This window comes from Acartia tonsa, chromosome 1 (genome assembly GCF_053477335.1).
Source record: "Acartia tonsa isolate MP-2025a chromosome 1, ASM5347733v1, whole genome shotgun sequence".
In the NCBI taxonomy this organism is placed as follows: Eukaryota; Metazoa; Arthropoda; class Copepoda; order Calanoida; family Acartiidae; genus Acartia; species Acartia tonsa.
In genome coordinates, this window is record NC_137260.1 from 43,447,421 (window position 1) to 43,470,686 (window position 23,266).

General features: G+C 32.5%; 1 protein-coding gene across 1 annotated transcript in view; it reads left to right on the forward strand.

Moving 5' to 3' along the window:
- Dora (zinc finger SWIM domain-containing dorado) overlaps nucleotides 1-23,266 on the forward strand; it is a 104,736-nt gene that overhangs the window by 66,400 nt on the left and 15,070 nt on the right. The window contains exons 3-6 of the mRNA XM_080171175.1: nucleotides 6,606-6,699; nucleotides 21,271-21,412; nucleotides 21,833-21,933; nucleotides 22,255-22,432. Coding sequence (XP_080027301.1) covers nucleotides 6,606-6,699; nucleotides 21,271-21,412; nucleotides 21,833-21,933; nucleotides 22,255-22,432 — 515 coding nt within the window. The remainder of the gene's footprint in view (nucleotides 1-6,605; nucleotides 6,700-21,270; nucleotides 21,413-21,832; nucleotides 21,934-22,254; nucleotides 22,433-23,266) is intronic.

The window sequence follows — 23,266 nt, forward strand, 5'->3', positions numbered from 1 at the left end:
AATATTAGCAAAATTGGATGAAATAATGGGGGATTGGAAAAACGTGGATGGTTCATGTTCTAAATCATAAAAAAACTCACTTAGCTTATGAAAATAATTACCACCTGCACATGGATAAAGACTCTTAAAGAAATTTTGATGCTCAATTATTGTTTTATAACTAAATGTAGGTAACATTGCTTGAATGTTTAGATGTTTATGTTCTAAAATTAAGCTAATGGTAGTATCATTATGTTGGGAAGAAAATCTTAGACAATTCATAAAACTATTTAACCATATTGAAAATGCTTGGGTGTCAGGTTTTAGAAAGTTCAAACCACCCTGAGTGAAATCTTGTTCTATACGATTTTGTGAAATTTTATATCTGTATGATATTTTTCCATCAGGATTTCTACTAGACCATAAAAACTTTGAAATAATTTTCCAAATTGATTTACAATATTTCTCGTCAGGGGGATAAATTCTGTATACATGGTAAGCACAGGCTGATAATAAATGGCTACAAAGATTGCGTCTTTTAATCAAATTATAACTGCTTTTTAGAGGAATTGACTTTGCTTTTTTTTCAAGTTTACTACATAATTCATCATAAGTATGAATTCTTGCTAAATTTTGATTAAAGGAGAGGTAAATTCCAAGATGTTTAAGTTTGTCGACAATTTTCCCTATAGAAGCAAGATCGGGGGGGAAGGTGCCATGGGTTAAAATTTTTGTCTTACTAAAGTTTATATGAAGCCCGATACCTTTCTCAAGTTTGTGCAATAACTGTTTTAAATCATTAACATCCTTATTTGTCTTCAATTGAGAAATTAAAATAGAATCATCAGCAAAACTTTTAGGTTTGGTATGTTTCTTTCCAATCTTATAGAAAATATGCTTTAATTTTTCGCTGATTAAGCATCTTATAAATATATGGTTTGTAATTATAAATTTACTTCCACTGGGTGGGTCACCTTGAGCTGACCCCCTTTTTAACTTGTAGAATTTGGAGAATGTTCCTTTTATAGCTACTCTAAATCTACCGTTATTTGTAAGTTGATTAAACGTTTTTGCAAAACTACCATTGGGAAATATATGCAATAAGATTGAGTCAATAACTGAGGGTAAAATTGTGTCAAAGGCACGTGACCAATCAAGTGCAATGATTTGAGCATTGTCCTTCTTTTTAACAATGTGGTTTATGGCGGCTGTAATGTTAATTGATGCATTGGACATTGTTCTGTTAGGAACAAAGCCAAATTGTTGACTATGAATAATTTTATGAAGATGGACATTAAGTTTTTTATTCAGTGCCTTAGACAGAATTTTATACACAGTTTCCAATAACGCTATGCCACGATAGTCGTCAGGTGACAAAAGGTCACTATTTTTCTTGGCAATGAAAATTATATTTCTATCTTTTATGAATTTAAAGGGGCTTTGATCAATTTCGATATTGTATAAGTTATTCAAAGCTCTTGTTATAAAATTTGGAAAAATATTAATTAAGAACTCAAATAGAATTTTTGTTTCTGAAGTAATTCCTGGGGCAGAACAGTTTTTCATAGACTTAATTATATTCTTAAACTCAATAGATGTAGAATAAGGAGAAGTAAGACTTTTAATTTGCGGAAATATTTCATCTAATGTCAAATCATAGTCCTCTAGTAAACCCTTTAATTCAGAGGGGGGGATGTTTTCAGGGGACACAATTTTGGCATGATTTTCTGCAAATATATTTGCTAGTTTATGGGGACATGTTACTGTATTACCATCAATTTTTAATTTGTAATTCTGCTTCTTAAGATTTGGTATATGTTTAAATGTATAGCTATTGTTTGCCCCATCAACTTTTAATCTTTGCATATATTTAAATTCCGCTTGTGTAAAAACTAGACCTTTGAAATAATCTTGTTGGGTTTTTACTAGATTTTGGATTTGATTTAATGTATCTCTGGAATTAAATCTACTTAAATTTTCATACAACATGTTAACTTGCTTGTTAAATTCTTGTGTTTTATGAAAATTTTTCAGTTTATATTTAGAGAAAAAACGATCATGTTCATTTTTAAGATGCGTCAGAAGTTTAAAAAAAGCAGTTGTATCTTTATACTCGAGGCTATTAAATGACATTTCATTATCTAAGCAAGTTGGGTTTTCAACATAAAATTCTTTAGACTTTAACAAAATGCCGGGATCTGCGTAATCGAACAAAAATTCAGTAGCTTTTTTTTCTAGCATAGAGGTAAAGTCCTTATTTCGAAATAAATAATTTTTCCATTTAGGAGATGTATATACATATGGTTTTTTAAAGCTAACTGTCGCATGCATGTGGTCACTAAAGCTATTGTGCTCAAATCTTATGGAAGTAAAACCATCGAAATTGACAAAAAAATGATCTATATTGCTAGTATGTAATTTTTTATTTCGAATAGTGGACCAAGTATATGCATGATTACTGCCTAATTTGTCTGCTAGATCAAACAAGTTAAATTTGCTTAGAAATTTTTGTAACCGCTTAGCTTTACAAGAATGGTGAGGTGAATCAAATGATATATTGAAATCACCATATATGCAAAAATTGCTTATATTATTGTTTACAATGAATTTTTCGATTTCAGAAAGAACAGTAAAACACTCCAATATGTCGCATGGGAGATACACTATAATGTTCTCAATATATTTTTCTTTTATCTTCAGTCTAATGTAACATGCATGTTTTGATGAAATTACTTTAAAATTTTCAGTTTCCAAGCTATTATGAGAATATAATAGTATCCCTCCTTTTCCTCCTGACGTTTCCCCGATGTAACTACAATTATTTGGGAGATTTGGGGTATTTTTGCTAGGTTTTAATTTTGTTTCTAAGAGAGCATATAAGGAAGGTATGCCATTATTGGAGTATTCCAGTTCTTTGATTTTGTGTGAAATCCTATTTAGTCTATGCCTTTTGCTGTTACTTGAGAGGAGCCCTAGACCACGACAGTTAACAAATCTTATGTTAAAAGAGGAGTCAAATTGCATTCTAATCTTAACTTAAAACTAATAATATAACTATATAATAATAAGAAGAAGGGGGGGGGGGGAAGAAACAAACAATGAGTGTTCCTATAAAAAAGGGAATCAAAAGCCAAACTTTTGAAATTCTTAGTCCAAAGGGGGGAGGCGGATGTGCCACTTTTTGAAACCAAAAGTAAAACGTGCATGATCTCAGTCCATAAAAGAGTTACAGCTCTAAAATTCTGCACAGCAGTTGCTTTTGATTTGAATAATATGGAACTGTGAAGAAACGGCGGCGAAACCGCCGCTCCCGCCGTCTCCCGCCGAATTCTTTTGCCTTTTCTCGTCATAATAGACAATTAAAATAAATTCGGCGAAAAAAGGCAAAAAAAAATTCGGCGGTTTGCGGCGGGAGCGGCGGGTCCGCTTCCATTTCTTCACAGTTCCATATTGTTCTCCAAAAAAGCAACTGCTGTGCCGAATTTTAGAGTTATAACTCTTTTATGGGCTGAGATCATGCATGTTTACTTTTGGTTTCAAAAAGTGGCACATTCGCCTCCCCCCTTTAAATATGAGAATTGGCTTTGGACAACAGCCAAAAATTTAAAGGCAAATCAATGAAAGATTCTCCTAAAAATGCAACTTATGTAAAAACATATTCTACATTTTAAATCATCATATTACACATTGTAGCTATTATAAGTTAGGCCTGGATTTTGCTGTTGGTTGTAGGTTTGTTGGTGTGTCTGGAAGTTGCTGTGGTTGTATCCCTGCGGGGCTATGCCAGTGTGTAGGTGGACTGGTGCTAGACTGGGGTGCTGTGTTACTGTAGGAACGCTTGTGATAGGATATAATTGTTGGAGGGGAGGGGGGGATGTGGAGATGTGGGTTTGCTGTGGTGGAGAGTATAGAAAGGGGGAGGTATTGTGATGATCGTTGGAGGGAATATTGTAAAACTGTTTTTTTGTGGCATGGAGAAATGGGCTAGAAGAGGAAGAGCGTCCGCGTTTACTTTGATGAGTACTGTTGATAAAAGGGTTAGAGTTTTGATAATTGTTGATGCCGTCCACAGAATCTGAGGGAGTGTTGTGTTTGTTAGTTTTCTGTTGGATGTTCCTTTTAGGGTTGATAGAAGTGTTTGTGCGGTCTAATGACTGAATGTGTTCCATAATCTTTCCAGTCAATGTTTGAATGTGGATCTGCGCTTCCTCTGTGTTAGTGCTTTCCTGAAATATATGTCCGTTGCTTGCGCTGTCTGGGTTGATAGTTCGACTCTCTATATACTTGCTCCATGGTCCATTCTCAGTAACTTTAACAAAATATAGTGGGATTATGGATTTGTCTTTTGCCATAGAGAAATTCATAATAGAATAGGCAGTAATTTCTTTGTTCTGTTTTGCCAAGCTGAGAATAGAAGAAACATCTCTGACACGTTTCTGTAGTGTTGGGAAGCCTGTTAGGGCGTATTGAACAGTTGGCATTCTCTTACCAGCCTTGTCACAAACAGATTTCAGTATTGAGATAGCTTTATCACTTGCAACTTCAGAACTGAAGTATATATTCACTGGATAAAGGGATTTCCCATTCACAACTTTAGGCTTTAATTGATATATTTTCACTATAGCCTGGCTATTACCAAACAATGCCATAATCTGTTCACTGTGGCTTCCTCCATATTTCCACGTGATTTTGTCGACATGAATGAGGTCACCTATGTTCACAATGTGTCTGGCTTTGTGGATCTTAGCAAGTTCTGGTTCAGAATTGTGAGAGTTGAGTGTGCAGTTGGGTTTGGGGGCGTCGTTGATACCTAGGATATCTTTTATTCTTTTTATGTCTGAGTGACAAGTAGAACACTTATCTGTAGATGTGTTGTTGTTGACCTTTTCTAGGGCAGTAATTCTGTCTTGGAGTAAAGATATTACCTTCAGAGCTTCTTGGAGACTTGCTCTTACTGATTTGATAGAGTCATTTTTAGGGGCAGTTTTGGTATCTTTAGACTCTGTAGTTAGTGACTCTATGTCAACATCATTAGACATATTATTTTTTTCAAGAATATTTCTTGTGATCTTATTAAACATTCTTGCTGAGGATAATTTTTAATAATATTATAAAATATGATGAAAAAATATAGAAAATTGTCTTTTATCTATGCATTGATGGTCAAATGCTTGGTTGCACTATTTTTATTTGTATCACTTAGTTAGATGAGGGTTATGCAATATTGAAAATATACTATGTTAGGAGCTATTAGATCATTATATACTTTGACATAGATCTAATTACACACTTCAAAATAAGATGTGCCTTTCTTGGGAGCACATGTGCAACTCAATGTGTTGACAATAATAAGCTACTATGCACTTTTCCATACTACTAGAACTATCCAGTTACTTGGGTAAAAATATCAGGGATAAAGGGATAGTGCAACAGGTGATAAATTAATCTGACTCAATTCTTTTCCATCCTACCAGAATTATCCAATTACCTGGGTAAATATATCAGGGATAAAGGGATAGTGCTATGGTTGGGAAATTAATCTTTCTCAATTCTTTTTGAAAATCCTGTAGTAGCTGGTAAATATTATAAGAAGAAAAATAGCTGTAGACTTTTATTGACTGCAATTTATAGTTGTTTTTTCTACCTCCCTGAAAATATAGAACTTGAGTTTTCACTTTAAACATTAGTTGCAAAAAAAATATTAATATTTTTGAATTAGTGAACAAGTACCTAATCGTTTTTGAATGAACTGCATCCCTTCTTCCCTGTATATATTGATGAAATGTCTAAAGCCACAAAACTTAAGATATCTCATGCCTATTCATGGATACAGAATAGGTATATGTAATATTTAATTCCTCTGCTAAAGCCGCAAAACTTAAGATATCTCATGCCTATTCATGGATACAGGATAGATATATGTAATATTTAATTCTTCTACTAAAGCCGCAACACTTAAGATATCTCATGCCTATTCTTGGATACAGCGACAGATAATTGTACCAATTTTCGATACTCTAGTAAAATTGTCCTTCCAGCAGGCTAATATAACGATATTTCCCATGTACACTCTTTCCCCATAACCTCCCCTCCTACTTGATGCGACGAGCTGACCAATAAATGATGTCAATGATAGCAACCTTAATTATTATTATTATAATTGACGACAATTTTTGTCACAATATCCACGTATATTCTATATCTATTTAAAGAACACAATTGTTACTGTTTTATACTTAACTGTTTATCCCTGAGCGTAATAAAATATTTACTTAGTTTGACCACAAGCCTGTAGGGCATGCTACGCTTCTCTCTGTCGGTAAACAAATACAACAAAATAAATTTTTTAACAACACATTACATTTTCTTCCCGTGACTCAATATTTCGTTTTTTAAAATGGTTTGGTAGAGTTGGTTATGAAATTTTATTTTAGAATTTATGCTATTTGTAATCTCCTAAACTAGTTTTTTGATTTACTAGTGAATGAGCCCCTAGCATCTAGGGAATATATACTCTAAAGGGCAGAAAAATAGGCAAAACCATTCCAATTACCGTTCCAATGCTTGAATCTAAAAATAAAACGAATATTGTCCAAACTCACTTTAATTATTTTTTCTTATTTCAGGTTTTCACCTGTCTGGCGAGGTTGTTCCTGGCCGGTCAACCCAGACAACTGTCGAACCTGAGACACAATACAAGGTGTCCGTCAGTTTTGATAGGTAAGTCACCATCAATATTTTTCCAGTATGGCTTCGAAACCGAATAATATTCGTTGGATTAGAATCGGTTAAGTTCTCAGCCATATTAAAATATCATAAAAGACAATTTTTTTACGAATATTCAAATAAAATCATAAAGGGGGGGGGCGAAAGTGACACTTTTTGAAACCAAAACTAAAAGTCAAAGGAACTCAACTAAAAAAAGAGTTACAGGTCTGACATTTTGCATGGCAGTTGCTTTATAGGGGTACAATATGGAACTGTGAAGAAACGGCGGCGCAACCGCCGAAAACCGCCGAGAAAAGGCAACAAAAATTACGGCGGGAAACGGCGGTTTTCGGCGGTTGCGCCGCCATTTCTTCACAGTTCCATATTGTACCCCTATAAAGCAACTGCCATGCAAAATCTCAGACCTGTAACCCTTTTTTTAGTCGAGTTCCTTTGTTGACTCTTAGTTTTGGTTTCAAAAAGTGTCACTTTCGCCCCCCCCCTTATTACCAGTTTTGTCCGCCCGGGCCTGTGGCCCCTCGTGACTAACCAAATTCGTTTTAATCTCATTTTTTTTTATATTAATATTCGCGGAAAGCTGTCTATAATACGATTCTAAATAACTATTATTCTGCTGTAAACTTATAACATGTTGTTAATATAATAATTTAACAAATATCTTAAGACCTTGGGGTTACATTAGTTGAAGTACCCTTAACCCCTTTAGGGTTGGTTGTATTATTTATAAGGGGGCTATTAAAGGTGTAGGCAAGGACATTTACATTACAAGCAAGACATTATTTGTTAAAGCGAAGCCTTAGTACCTCCTTAAATAATAATACCTACTTAAGAGAAATCCAAGGGAAATTCATAGAAGATATAAATATGATTTAAGTTCTATGAGGAATATTAGACGAAATAGTTTTTTTTTTATTCCAAGCATTTAATCAATGTGTTGAAAAAACGTAGTAAATCACAAAATCAACCCTTCATAAAAAGTAATACCTCATTGTCGAAAAGCTTTGCTTTATGAATAAGACTTTCTAGAGCCCTTAAATTTTGTCGGCATAAAGATAAAATTGTATAGAACTTCATTAATTGGGGCAATCTAAATCCATGTATTGAAGCAACATGAAATAATTCTATTCAACAGCTGTTTTTATATTTTCCCGCGTTTGAGTTTAAAATACTACACACACACCCCCGCCGAAATTTTCCCTTCCTCAATCCCCTTATTTCTTATGCTTTAAACATAGATAAGTTTTCTGAAAAATAGTACGTAGAACATGGTATATTATGTCTTAGGAATAACAAAGATTAAATGTTTTTAAAATTGGCATATGGAAGTTTTTTATGCGTTAAATAAAAGTAATGTCTTCTGGCATGTTATCAACCTACAATTACAAGAGCTTCTTTGCTAGATTTTACGTTGACAATATGACAACAAAAAAAATTTACTTCAAAACTTCTATACTACCAGGGATTTCAAGGTATAAGACAATGGATGATAATTTTCATAACCCCATTAATTAGAAACAAAATTAACCCTTACAAAACATTGGGTACTTGATGAATATATATCGGAATATATGATAGTTATTAAGGTGTAATAAGTTGATTTTTTTTATTTCTTCTTTTACCTACCTATGCTTAATGTTAATTTTGGACAAGAATTTACCTAAAAATTTGGCTGCCCTGTTCAACCAATAATCTATGTACAAGAACACGCATCCCTTCCCCTGGCAGTAACCAATGTGTTGAATGTGTATAATTGGGAAAAAGGGGGGAGGGGGTGGAGGATTTTTCTGAAAAGGCTTTTTTAACTTTAAAAGCATTGAACAGCTGATGTGTGCTTCATACTAGAGTTTTATCAAATTTGGGGCATTTCTAGGACGATATGATTCCAAAAAAGCAAAGTTGCTTAAAAACAAAAAAAAATTGTTTTGGGCTGTTTTAGAGGGCGAAACATCGTAGAATTATCTAACGAACTTTGACAACCAACCCAAATATTCAACTTTAATGATAAAAATAATATAAAAAACGTACTGAATTAATGGATCCATACATGAGTCTACTTGCTTCCATGTTAATTACAATTTTACATGTTACAATTAATAACAAAATGGATAAAAAACATGTTTTCAACAATTTATCAAAAATTATTAACAATACTTTTTTTTCGGTTGATCTAATATTACTTTTTTTTTACTTCCTCTTACTTTTAATAGCTTTAAACATGTCTTGTTGTGCAATGCTGCGAATTTTTTTTATAAATAGTCCCAAATTAAGTTACCTTATTGTATATTGCAATGAGCTGCCTAAAATTTTTCTTTGTGAGATTTATATTTAAAGCGTGGGAATTTAAAGACTCCCCCCCTCTCCCCTTACTTTTCTAAATTATTTTCCCATTCCCACCTCGTTGCAGCTTTGTTTTTTTACTTATGGGGGTGGAGGGGTGCTTAAAAATATGAAAAAATAAGCTTAGGATTTAAAATTAACATTGTTTCCAAAGTTTCTTAATTAAGTTCTTACATTTGTTTCCTTTAAAACTTTTTTTATAATTGGTTCTATTAAACCTGCAAGGTCAAAACTTTTTAACCAATAATTTTGTTTCTTCTGTAATTAGGAATATAAAATGGGTTACCGTCCATTTTAAAATGTCCAGATTAAAGTAAATAGAAGAAAAGACAGACACCCATCTTACATAGTACTCAAATTTTAGTCCATACAGATGGACATTTTTACATCCTTTAGTTATACAGGATCTACTGAAAAAAATTATTATAAAGCACCACCATTCATATAAAAGTAACTTCAGTTAGGGGGGCAATTCTCTCCATGGGAACTAATTGGGTTTTCATAAAGGAGGGGGGGGGGGGGAGGATCTGGACAGTTAAAAGATTAAAAATTTAGGAGGGGAAGGGAGGGGGGGGTGGTTGTTTAGAAATAAGAGAAGCTGTTAAAAATAATAACAAAAAGTGTAGCCAAAAATCAACAGGATAATAATTATTCTGTCTCTTTTAGATCTAATAATGCTTGCCTAAGCTTTTTTGCTAGATGCTACTTTTTTGCTGGGAGGGAATTTTAAAACAATTTTGCTTTCATATAATTTTAGTTGAATATATATGTTAAGGGGAAAAGATTTCTTTTATTTCTATTCATTCTTTTCAAATTATGAAAACATTTTTTTTATGGGGCTTCCGTAAAAAATGACGTTACATTTTTGAAAATCGATTCACTTCATGTAAGTTTGATTTTAAAATGAGGAACACTTTAAAGGGGAAATGGGTAATCCCTCTCAATGAGACTAAAACTTGCCTATGACCTACTGAAAGTTTCAATAAAATATTTAAACTAGCGGCTACGCTCCTAGAGACCTTCTTGGAGGAAGGGGTTGGGGAGAACACCATCCACTTTGAGTTTTAGTTTTCAAAATAAAAAATTAAGTTCGGTTTTATTTTTTTAAGGGGGGGGGGGGAAGTTCTCTTTGGGTAGTGGAGTTATCCTCCATCAAAAATATTTATTAACATTCAATGGGCCTATAAATAGCTTCACTTAAAAGGTTAACTAAAGTTGTCCTTAGTAGGCAAAAATTTAAGAAAAACATACAGACAGACACACATCCTATTACTTCCATACTAGAATTAATTTTCTATGGGAAATAAAAATTTCTCAGTTAGACTTTGGTTGAATGTGTGCTAGGAAATTGCCTTGTCAAACATTTTTTTTGCATTAAAAGAAATTTGCTAGGTCTGGGGTCATGGGTCAGGTTGGTTTGAAAATTGCATCCACATACACACACACACACAAGACAAGATACCACATTTAGTGGCTTCATCACACCTTTCCATCCTTTCTTTGCGGCGCCCGGCAATTGGTTTTATGACAGGGGGATTGGATAGGAAAATGGAGGATTAAATTAATATACATTTCTTTCATCCCCCCGTATTTATAACCAACCAACGTTATAATTACTAATTGGTAGGCAAAAAAAAATTTTCGTCCATTGTTTTATCCCTGGTTTTATAGGCTTTCTATTCTTTGAATTCATTCATAAATCATTTTTAGAGGGATTACTGATTTTGTTTACCTATAGAGATGCTACACATCTTAAATTCTTAATATCATGAATTAAGGAATTAGACCGTTGAAACGAAGTCATATTAAAAAATTAATTCATAAAAATGAAAGTTGCATAAGTTTTCTCTAAAACAAGGATGACAACATTCATAAATGTATTGTAAGGGGTAATATAAGGGATATTAATGTCCTAAAACCATTCCAAGGATAGAAAACCGTCCCTAAATTGAGGACTCGATCGGTTCAGTCGTTAACAAGATCTTAATGGACAAACGAAATAACAATACCTATATATTATTTTACAGCGTAGAAAAGTTTTGCTTTTGAAAATTAATGTTAGTGTTATAGTGATAACAAAAATTATTGTTTAAAAATTATGAAATATTCACAGCTAATATTTACCTTATTAATCCACAATTTAGGTTAAATAAATGTTATAATTCATAATTATTTTAATTGATTTTACAATTTTAAAATTTTTGTATAATATAAATTTCTAATCCTTAGGTGTCTAGTTGTATTGCAACAAAAGTTATTATTATTGATAAAGCAAATCATAACAATTATCATAAAATCAGAGATGTAGGGTTTGTAGATTTTTCATTTGTTTTAATTTTGGACATTATTTCGACTTCTAAATGGCTAGGACTGATATTTTTCGTTGACTTAATATAAGCGAATTTTTCTTAACATTTTTATCGATATAAAGGCCAACTATTAACAAAAATATTATTAACTAGTATTTGTTAAAACGATATTCTAATAATGATATTGTGACTTAAGGCTTATATTGATATGATAACAGCAAAAAGCCAACAGGAAAACGCTGAACACTTCTATTTAAATGTTTTGATATTGTTCAATTTTTTCTCTCAATTTATCCCTTCCCTCCCTGAATAAAGGTGAATAATACTTAGATGCTTCATGCAGAGATTCCACAAGGGGGGTGGGGGTAAATAATTTTGGTTTCGTGGTAAAGGGGAGTTGGGGAGGGGGTATATAATTTAAGTAAGGGTTATCTAGATCTATGAAATGAGTAAACAATTGACCTGAGCTAACGTACACACATTGCGGTTTCTGACGTCATAAAAATTATAGAAGTTCACTACGTTTTAGACTGAAAATGGCTTGTTATTGTATTGTGATTGTTTTGAAATTAATCCCCCAAAATTCCGCCAAAAGATATAAAGGGTAGATTTGGACGCATATACATAGTTGAACCATTATAATTACCATATTTTCAAAACAGATTCAATATATTATTTTCAATAGACCATAGGTATTCTTATGCATATACATTTTGGGAAAACTATTTTGAAATAAAACTATACCTATCTATAATACAAAGTAGTTCGAAGTTTAAGATCTCAGTAACCACTGGATCGACAAGGTTTTGCTTCTCATGGAATATATGTATATGGTTTCGTTGGTTTTAAGCTATTTTCTTTTGGAACCCCAACTCCCCCCCCCAAAAAAAAAAAAAATTATTAATAAAGTTAAAACCTTAAAAACAAATAAATAAATGAATTATTAATACGTAGTTTTCAGTTTGTTGAGTCACTTTTCAGATAAATATTTGATATAATTCTTATTAATAAACAAAACTTGATATTATAGTAAATAAATTATAAGAGCTGTAACTTCTACACAAGTTTTATCATATTAAAAGATTTAATATTAAGAAGGGGAACAACATTTTTATGTTTATAAGCTATTTTAAACACCTTTCTCGTTATATTTTTAACACAGATTAAAATTATTATATATGACTTAATCTTGAAAAAAGGAATAGGCAAATGCCTAAAAAGAACACAAAATGTCAGGGAGGGAAGGGACAATAGGAATTAGATCAACTTACAACCATTTTTCCTTTTTTATATATTTGTGTATAAATGTCAAACGGAATTTTTTGCTAAGGAAAAGCAGTGCAAAATAAATTGCTTTTAGTATATTTATCCAATCTACTTTCGTATGGATAGTTAAAAATGAAATAATTTAGGCTAGCAATAAACATTCCATAACTATCATAAACATTAAACATAGCTAGCTAGGTATAGAGTAGATAGATTCACTTATATATGTATACACTTTAATGATTATAGAGTTGATATACATAGAATGACGATCCTTTGTGCAGGGGTTGAAATGTCTATGTACAATAGAAAAGTTATTTTAATAATTACAATAAAATACATTTTATTACAACAATAAAAATCTTAAGACACATTTAGATATATCATTTTTAAATAATTCAGAATTTACAACAAAAAATCTGTAGTCATACTGCGTATTTTTTGTGGTTTTCAGAGGCGTGCAAAGGTGTGTCTATCCACCTATTAGGCGTTTACCCTCTACATCCCTATTGATAAGGGTTTAACTTTACAGCCCTCTTAACCAGCCAAAGTAGGTGTAAAGCTAAAAAAGTAACACCACCCACACCCCCTTTAAATTAAAACTTAGGAACAGGTGCTTAAATTGATGTGTTTCGAGCCCTCTAGAAATCTCTACTGGTCAGCCTGTGGCAGCCAGGCAGGATAACTTTTCCATGAATTTATAATTTTGTTTTTGGGTTAGTGGTGGTGGTATTATGGTATGTAGCCTTATCTACATATTTATATACTTAACAAATAGATAAATAATATTAAAAGCGAAACTTCTCTACAATAACTGTTTGTGTGTCACAAAACCGATGTACATTCACTCCTATGGACTATTTGGGAATGAAGGAATAGTCGTATAGTATTAAAACCATTGATTGTGGGGTGAAACTATTCTATAATTGCAACCAAGAAGATATGTACGTTCTATGTAGCTTAAGATTTCGATAACTTCTGAACCGATTAATATTATGATGGCTTTACATAAAGTCCCGATATGGTTATGGGCTATTTGATTTATAGTTTTAAGTCATTAAATGGTATAAGGCTATTCTTATGCTTTCCCCTTTTAAGCAGAGCTCCTAGATGCTTTGGGTCAGTTTCCAGTGTTTATTAAGGAGCTTTGCTTTTTTGTTTTACATATAACCAATTAATATAAACTGCTGGCTGTTATCAAATGAAAATTTTTATGATGAATTTGGAGTTTTTGATTGTTTTCGGAATATTTTCTGAATTTTATATTTGGTTCTAATTGATTAAAAATATTTTCATTGGGTTGAAAGGGGGGGGGGGCGAAAGTGACACTTTTTGAAACCAAAACTAAAAGTTAAAGGAACTCAACTAAAAAAAAGAGTTACAGGTCTGACATTTTGCATGGCAGTTGCTTTAAAGGGGTACAATATGGAACTGTGAAGAAACGGCGGCGCAACCGCCGAAAACCGCCGAGAAAAGGCAAAAAAAAAATTCGGCGGGAAACGGCGGTTTTCGGCGGTTGTGCCGCCGTTTCTTCACAGTTCCATATTGTACCCCTATAAAGCAACTGCCATGCAAAATCTCAGACCTGTAACTCTTTTTTTAGTTGAGTTCCTTTGTTGACTTTTAGTTTTGGTTTCAAAAAGTGTCACTTTCGCCCCCCCCCTTTGGATATTTTGCCATTTCGAAACTAAAAGGTTTTATTTTATTTTCCCCTTTTAAATTTGGATGGCAAATTAGCAAATTAAATATGTACATTGACGTTTTCAATAGTTTGGCTAAATCTAAATTTAACGTTTTAAAGAAATGGACCATTAATTACACTAGTACTTAAAGTATTATAATCATATTTTCTACTTTTATTTTGATTGGTTGATTCATAAACTATATCAGCGTCCAAACGTTTTTAACGAATAATGTTAATCTAAAGAAGAGGTAATTTTGATCAACATCATTGGTCATATACATCAATTTATGACGAATCTGATATATATTTTTTCCTAGTTATTGTTGCGTAACTGGATACACAAATTATCCTTGTTAAATATTTTGATGAATATTTAATTTTTGAACTGTAATGAAGCTTCCATTGTCTAGAAATATGATATCCTAGAAATTATTGCTAAAGCAGTTGGCATTTCCCCAGAAACGGTATGTTGACCACAGAAAACCCCCCTTCCAACTTATTTTCCATTTCTGGGGTCCCGACTCTTGTCAAATCTAACCTAATCCAAAAAAGCATTAAATACATTGGTGTGCCCAGGGTTTTTGCAAGGGGTAAGTCTGCATAAAATGGATAAAAGGGGAAGGCAGTTCTATATTTCTATTCTTAGGATGATGTTAACCTCCCCCCCCCCCCCCCCCCCCAACAATTTTCAGAAATGTTTATAAACCACGTTCAGTTTGAGGGATATTGCAGAGCAGTTAAATGATTTATGTTTCAATTCAACGCATTACTTTTCAAATTATCATTAATATTTGTAGCAAGCAAGAAAATTTAATGTTTATAGGTTTCTTTAAAAGATTATACATTAAAGTAAACTGAGTACAAATCAGGAATTCAAGGATAGGTTTCTAAAAGATTAAGTAATGTCCAATAGAAAAGTATATTCATGTGGACAATTTATCTATTTATATCCTTGCACCCCTCGCAATTTCTTGTACAAAAAAATATTTTTTAAAAGCGAAGCTTTTCTATAATTAGGGTCGGTCCGTCCGTCCGTCCGTACGTCCGTCCGTCCGTCCGTCCGAGATAGATAGCTTTTATTCGTTAATTTAGGCATGTTAAAATTGTCCTATCGATTTCAAACTTTGCATGATGATTCCTGTAGTAGTTAGGTACGATTTAGAAAGCGTAGCAACTCTATAATCATTACCAGAATGTCCGTACGTCCATTTTAAACATGTTGATTTTTCTACTTTTTTAAAAGCAAATTTTTATGTGAACTAATTATCCGTTTGATCTGATTTTTGGTATGTTGATTCCTGTGACAACAAAGAACAATATTATAAGCGAAGCAACTCTATAATCAAGTCCTAAAAATGTAAGTATGTCCATAAACATTATCCTGTATCAAGCAGTTTTTCAACAAATTTACATACAATTTTGCGTCGACTCTTATACTTTTATATTCTGATTATTCAGTTCAGACACTATACAGGTGTTAATGTCCGTTTGTCCTACCGTTTCAGTGCTTCGCTTTTATGGATGTTGTCATCCTTGTTTCTTTTCTATTTAACTCTTTATGTTTTAAGTTAGTTAATTATAACTAGAAATAAGTACAACTTAGATAGTTATGTCCATAAGTAGAGCAGCAAGATTTTAAAAAGATCGCTAAATATGGAGGGGGGTAGGAGAAGGTCAACACCCTTTCAGACAAATTGGGAAGAATTTTCTATTTTATATACCTCTCTAGGTTCATACCCCCTAGAAAATTGCTGTGCACGCCACCACTTAATTGAATTTTCAATGGAGGTTTCAAAATCTAAATTTGTTGCTAATAGTATCTGTGAGCTAAAAGAAAGTAGACAATCATATACTATTTATAGAGTAGCTGCCCTACTAATAATTTATGTAGCCTTTAAAACACATTTCTTGCTAATTTAAAAGTGGGCATACTAGATTTTTATCATCATACGCTTTGTATAAGACGTGTAGCTTTTTTTTAGAAAGATATTAGTTTTCTAGAAATACAAGTTTCGCCAGTCTGTAGTGGCTTAATAACTTTTTTTTGTATGTTGAAAAATACCAGAATGTTTATCTAAGCCCCTCCCCTAAATTTAGTACAGCAGTTTTTAGTAGCGAAACTACTCTATATCTTCAAATATTCAACGTCCATCTATCTAATAATATTTAATTGTCCTCTAGCTATAAAGTTTGGTTTGGTTTCAAACTTGAAGTGTCCAAACCAATAATTTTAATCCACAAGTCCAGTGTCAAGATCCCTGTGTATTCTTGTGAAAACTCCACATATCAATGAATTTGAACATCCATTCTTCTTTGTATGTCTGTCCGTCTGTTTGGTTGTTCTAAAAACAATGATTCTGTGCTTCGTGGCATGAATTAGGTAATTCTAGTTTAAAGTAAAAATATAAGGCAAAAAAATCAGGGATCGTAAGGGAAAAGTCAATGGATGCTATATTAATGTGCAGTGCATCCTCAATAATGATAAACGAAAATACCCCTTCTATAGATTGAACCAATTAAGTTTTGTACCCAATGTTTTAAGCCGGATAATGAGAATGCGTGCATATCAAACTTTTGGTACCAATGTCCTCCCTGCCAAAAATTACAATATTGAAATAGATGTTTTACATTCTCTAAACAGAATTTTTTCTTTACAGTCCAATTTCAATAAACTAAAGAAAATATATTCATAAGTACATACTGCAACAAGGAGTATCAACTACAAAAGTAGCAGAGCAGGTAATAACAGATTGAATTGTATCTAATTATTAGGCAAATGTACTTAGCTAGTGGTTGCGCTCTTAGCATATTTGGGCTCTGTATTCAAAGGTGTAAGTAAAAAGGGGGCAGAAAGATAGCCTAAAACCGCCTCATGTTCATGAAGCGTCAGACAAAAACCTTTACTTTATATCTATAATACAAAGTAGCTTGATGTCTGTCCGTCTGTCCGTCCGTCCCTTAAGATCTCGGTAACCTCTGAACCTATCGGATTCTACTCTTCAGGGTATCTACCAATTGGTCCTGTGGTGGTTTTAAGCTATTTTCTTGGGGGGTGGGACACCCCCAACCCCCCAAAAAATGAAAATTCCCCCCCCCCCAATTTTTTTTTTTTTTTTTGCAGAAGATTTCCTTAGTCCTTTTTTTTTGCAGAAGATTTCCTAGCTCCTTTTATTCTTGCAGAAGATTTCCTAGCTCCTTTTATTTTTGCAGAAGATTTCCTAGCTCCTTTTTTTATGCAGAAGGTTTCCTTGGTCCTTTTACGAATTTCGCCTAAATTTTTTTTTGATCACCTCTTGGGGCAAAGCCCCTAGAGGCTAGGGGCGAAGCCGCTAGTAATAAGATAAAGACAGATAAAAATTTAAAAGATATCTTCATAAAAAAATCATAAGTCTATCTTACATAGTAGCTGTATAAATCACATTTTCTCCCAAATACAAACAGACGTACAGACAATTTGAGTTATAGAATATGTTCGCCACTTGAAAAAAAAAACATCAATATGTATAGAGAAAATGAACACACCCAAAATAATTTACAAATGTCTAAATAATTCAATGTTTCCTGTGTTAAAAAAAATTCACGTTTTTTCGCAGCGAAGGTATTTTATAATTAGGGTATGTTCGTCAATTAGTCATTCAGAAGTTTTATTGGTTCTAGTGCATTTCACGTTAAAAGGTTCCTGGTATCGATTATGTACAAAAATCAATGAACTTTAAAGGATTCCAGGAACATTTCACCGTGAACTGCACTAGATCCGTTCCTTTAATAAGATTTTATACATATATTACAATATATCGGTTCACTGTCTTCTTTCAATTATAACATAATGCTAGTTTGTTGTTGTCTATGTTTAGTCAAAATAGAATTACTTTATTTTGGTTTACTGTTGTTATCTTACAAAACAATGTTTATGCCCTACTACTGTTGGACATAATTGTCCTTGTTTAGTCAAAATTCTCCCACTTGTGCATTATTTAGATAAAGATTATGTAATATTCATTTATCAATGGATGTAGAGTATACAAGATTATACGTCGTCAGTTTAGCTTGCTAACATGGACATCATTTATTGGTCAGTTCATTCATCCAGTAGGAGGGGGTGAAGAATGTGGATTAGGGGTTTTGCTATTTTAGCCTGCTACGAGTTTCACTTTATTAGAGAACTTTATAATATGATGTAAGATCCAAGTATTGTTAAAACCATTCATCTATCTCAATTTGTTAAACTTCCAACCTTTTTAGGGTAACAATCTAGAATTTTTTTCAAAGTTGTGAAAAGCAGATACCTACATAATTACCAAAAAATGCAAATTTTTGTTGTTGTATATCACCTTAAACCGCATAAAAATGGAAACAAGGATGGCACCATTCTGAAAATGAGAACACCACTTTAAATTGTCATAGATTAAGGCAGGCTTTTAAGGACCTTAAGACCTTATATAGAATAACTTTACCAATTGACAATAACTTTAAATCTAAAAGTAGATGTTACATAATCTTACAATATCAATTTATACAGCTTTTCTACCCTAGGCAGTCTTGAACATGGTTATAACCTACGGAAAACCCCTATTTATAAAGTAGCCACGCTACTAAAAATGCAGAAAAAAAACTAATGTTGCTTGCATATAAAAATGTATTGTAAGAAACAAGTCTGTAGCAAACATCTGTGAAAATATTCACAACAATTTTTATAAACTTCATAATATTTACAGCTCTTCTATAAGAAAATTATGCACAATTTTTAATAATCGATGTGTAATAGGTAATATTTTCCAGTATGGCTTCCAGACCGATCAATGAAAAATCAATTAAAGCATCGTATTACAGACAATTTTCCATGAATATTTTAGTCAAAACTGGTTTTAATCTTATAATTTTTCATTTTAATATCCGCGTGAAGCTGTCTATAATACAATGCTATAATTAACTATAAAAAGGCGTAAAAAATCAAGGTCTGTCGACCTAATTTTGCTGTGAACAATCTGAACACCTTTTTTAGTAGCGAAGCTACTCTATAATTCACTTTTTAGTAGCAAAGCTACTCTATAATTCACTTTGTCCGTCCGTCCGTCCGTCAGTCAGTCCGTAACGCTATGGGGGAAATGGGATTTACTCAGCTCCTATAAAAGATAGAATGCTGAAATTTTTCGACAACATTCCCATTATTAAGGAGCACAATTGACTTTAAAACATCATTTGCGGTCGGACCGATTTTTAGCAGGTTTTAGGCTATTTTTATATTTTTCACATTTTTCTCCATATCTTCAGTGTTTATGGTCCGATTTTCAAAAAATTTTCAGTTACAGATATCAAAATTAGATTTCCTGTCGTTTAAAGAAACAATCATGAAGGCCAGACTGCCTTTTTAGCAGGTTTTAGGCTATTTTTATATTTTTCACATTTTTCTCCATATCTTCAGTGTATGGTCCGATTTTCAAAATTTTTTTTTAGTTATAGATATCAAAATTTAATTTCCCGTCTTTTAAAGAAGACAAACATGACGGCCAGACTGCCTTTTCAGCAGGTTTTAGGCTGTTTTTTTTATATTTTTACCATTTTTCTCCATATCTTCAGTGTTTATAGTCCGATTTTCAAAATTTTTTCAGTTGTAGATATCAAAATTAAATTTCCCGTCTTTAAAGGAAATACCATGACGGCCAGACTGCCTTTTTGGCAGGTTTTAGGCTATTTATAAATATATTTAACACTTTTTTCCATATCTTCAGTGTATATGGTCCGATTTTCCAAATTTTTAAAGTTTTTAAGGATTTAAAAATTAAATTTTTTGTCGTTTTAAGAAAACAACCATGGCGGCCAGACTGCCTTTTATCAGGTTTTTGGCTATTTTTATATGTTTTACATATTTCCCAAGATCTTTGTTTATTTTGATCCAATTTTCAAACTTTTATGGGATATCAGTATCAAAATAATTTTTCCCATTGTTATGAGCATCTTTAATATAATTTACTTTGACCATCGTCATCATACAAAATAAAACAAGGTTTCATATTTATTTTATCCAATAAATCTATTCTTGATTTTACTAAAAACCTTTTAAATCTACCTGTACGTATTCCCATCTACGATTTTTTGTGCTTCGCTACTTATGGATGTTGTCATCCTTGTTTCAATATAATAGGAACATAAAATGATAAAACTTCACTTGTTGTATCAGATGTAACTAATTGGACTAGTTTTTTAATTAAAGATATTATTTATTCAGACAACTAGTTTTGTGATTTTTTTATGCTTTTAGTTTCTTATATTTTGAATCCTTTTAACTGGTTACCTAATACATATTAGAATTGTCCATGTAGGGGGGACGTAGGCACTTGTAATTATGTGGCTGCGCCAGATTTAAATATATTTCATTCTTGTTCAGCAGATAATGTTTGCAAAATTGTTTGTCAAGGCGAAGAGCTCAAATTTTTTGCTCTATGATAAGAAACTTTGTCCTGAGGTGCTAAATTCTTAAGTAGGACAGTATTATCACAGCTTTTTATAGCCTATACTTTAGTTATAGCAATGTGATTTTTTACTTTGGGATAAATGTGTTAAATTAAGTTACTTAGAATAGATTATTAGAGAAAATACAACATATTCTACCTATTATTATGAGTCATTTTTCTATTAATTTATTGGAACAATTAAGTTTTATTATACAGATGTATTAGTCATCTTAAAGTTTCTCTTAAAGCGCCTAGAGAGCACTCACCCCCTCCCCCCTAATTTTAAAATAAATTGCGGGGCTATCCAGTACTCAAATTAACCAAACCTAAGTTGACCCAAAGTAATAAACCACCAAACAAAAAAATATCTCACCCACTCACCTTATTTTTAATTCATTTATAAATAAAGTGGGTGGATTTTGTGCCACAGAAGTCACTTTAAGGGAAACCGCCTTTTTAATAATTTGGCAGATATTGTAACTCAATCACAAACTAATATAATGTTTTTTTTCAGATGTAAAATTACCTCTGTGACGTGTAGCTGCAACTCTCGGGATATATTCTGGTGCCAGCACGTGGTTGCCCTCACTGTCTATAGAATAAGGAATACAGACAAGGTTCCAGTGAGGGTACCCATCTCAGAAACTTTATTACAGGTAAAATTAATATTATTAGGGATTTGTGTCAGGATTGAAATATGTGGAAATAACAACAGGGAGGGATAGGGCAATAAACTGTATATTACAATAGTTCCCAAAGTTTTATTATAATTGTTGCCATGAAAAATTTGGATCCTTGAAAATTGATTACTGGGTTTCAAACTTTTAAACAAATAATTTTATTGTAGGGATATTATTATAAAAAAGGTGAATTTGTTTATTATCATTGGGGATTTATATCAATTTATCGGCTGTTGACTTTACCATTAAAATCCCTGGTTAAAATAATTAAACAATAGGTTTGGTAATCTTTTATCTAATATCTATATGTATGCCAGATGTTCCATTTAAATAATCAAACTTAGATAGACTTCAAGGGGCTGAAACCATAACTTCTGCTAATGAATGTTTTTTTAGATGAACCGTGAGCAGTTGCAGAAGTTTGTCCAATACTTGATCTCTTCCCACCACACAGAAGTTCTACCAACTGCACAGAAACTATCAGATGAAATTCTTAGGTAACAACAAACAGACAAATTTGATTACAGAATAGTTTTGCGCATTCTCCAAATGAATCCAATTTGTTATAAAAATATTAGGTATTAGGCATTTGACATCTTATTTATCCTGTAAGTATGAATGAATATCAGGTCTAAAAGGCACTTACTTTTGTTTCAAACCAATTTTTCCGTTAGTAGAAATAATTTTAAGGGGGAAGGGGGTTTATATGTTTTCATCAACATTACATGATATAAATAGATTTAAATCCTTAATAAATTCATGTAACAATCTGGTCCTACAAAACACGCCTGCATTTTATATTTAAACATATTTTCCAGGAAATCTTCAGCCATCAACCAAATACCTGGAGCCCCGGACCCAACGGCGGGCCAGGATGCGGAGGAGGAGAACACGTGGCACCTGGACGAGGCCCAGGTGCAGGACCAAGTGAAGGCGTACCTGGAGCAGGGTGGATACTACTCCGCCTCCAAGCATCTCACACAAATGTTTGCCAAGGTAAGAGGTTTAATGTTGTTTGTGCAGTGCACACGGAGATTAAAATTATTGGAGGAAAAGTTCAAAACAGACAGTCTAAACTAAAGTATGTTATGAAACTGTTATCTGGTAATTTTGTCATTGTTGATGAAATATCTGGCATTGCATAAAAATTAAATGAGCTAGGTATATAACGTAAACATCAATTTTGATGATTTACTTACAATTCTTGCAAAAAAGTATATAGATATTTTGTGCAAAAAATAATTCCATTTTGTCTTTATACTTACATTTATACTTCCAATTCCATTTAACCAATTTGAAATAATGAAAAAGTTACTTTTACAACTTTTCTATGGACTCTCTGCTCAGTGCTCATAGAAAGCTTTAGGTAGAGTAGCTTATTTTGCCCTTGATAGCCTTAAACTAAAAAGCTATAGGTTAATTTTGACTATTTTTACCTATAGGCTATTTTTAGAATGAATTTTTAGCTTTCTAGAATATTTCAAAATGTCCACGGAATAATATGAAAAAAATTCATGTCGAACACATTTTTCAGCTTCCTGTCTATATTATTCTAAGATTTGACAGTAGGATGATATTTTCATCCGAATTTTTTTTTATTGTTTTCAACATTATTGATGTTGAAATCCAGGAAGGGAGGGGACAATGGACTGGAAATTACACTAGTACCCAAAGTTTTATATCCACGTTATCTTATTTGTTGGCTCATAAAACTGTACTTATTTTATTGGGTGTTTCTAACTATATTTGTCAAAACTTTTTAACCAATAATAAGTGGTAGTTTTGTCATCAGTTATGAATTTATCACCCATTTTCTTATCCCTTATGATC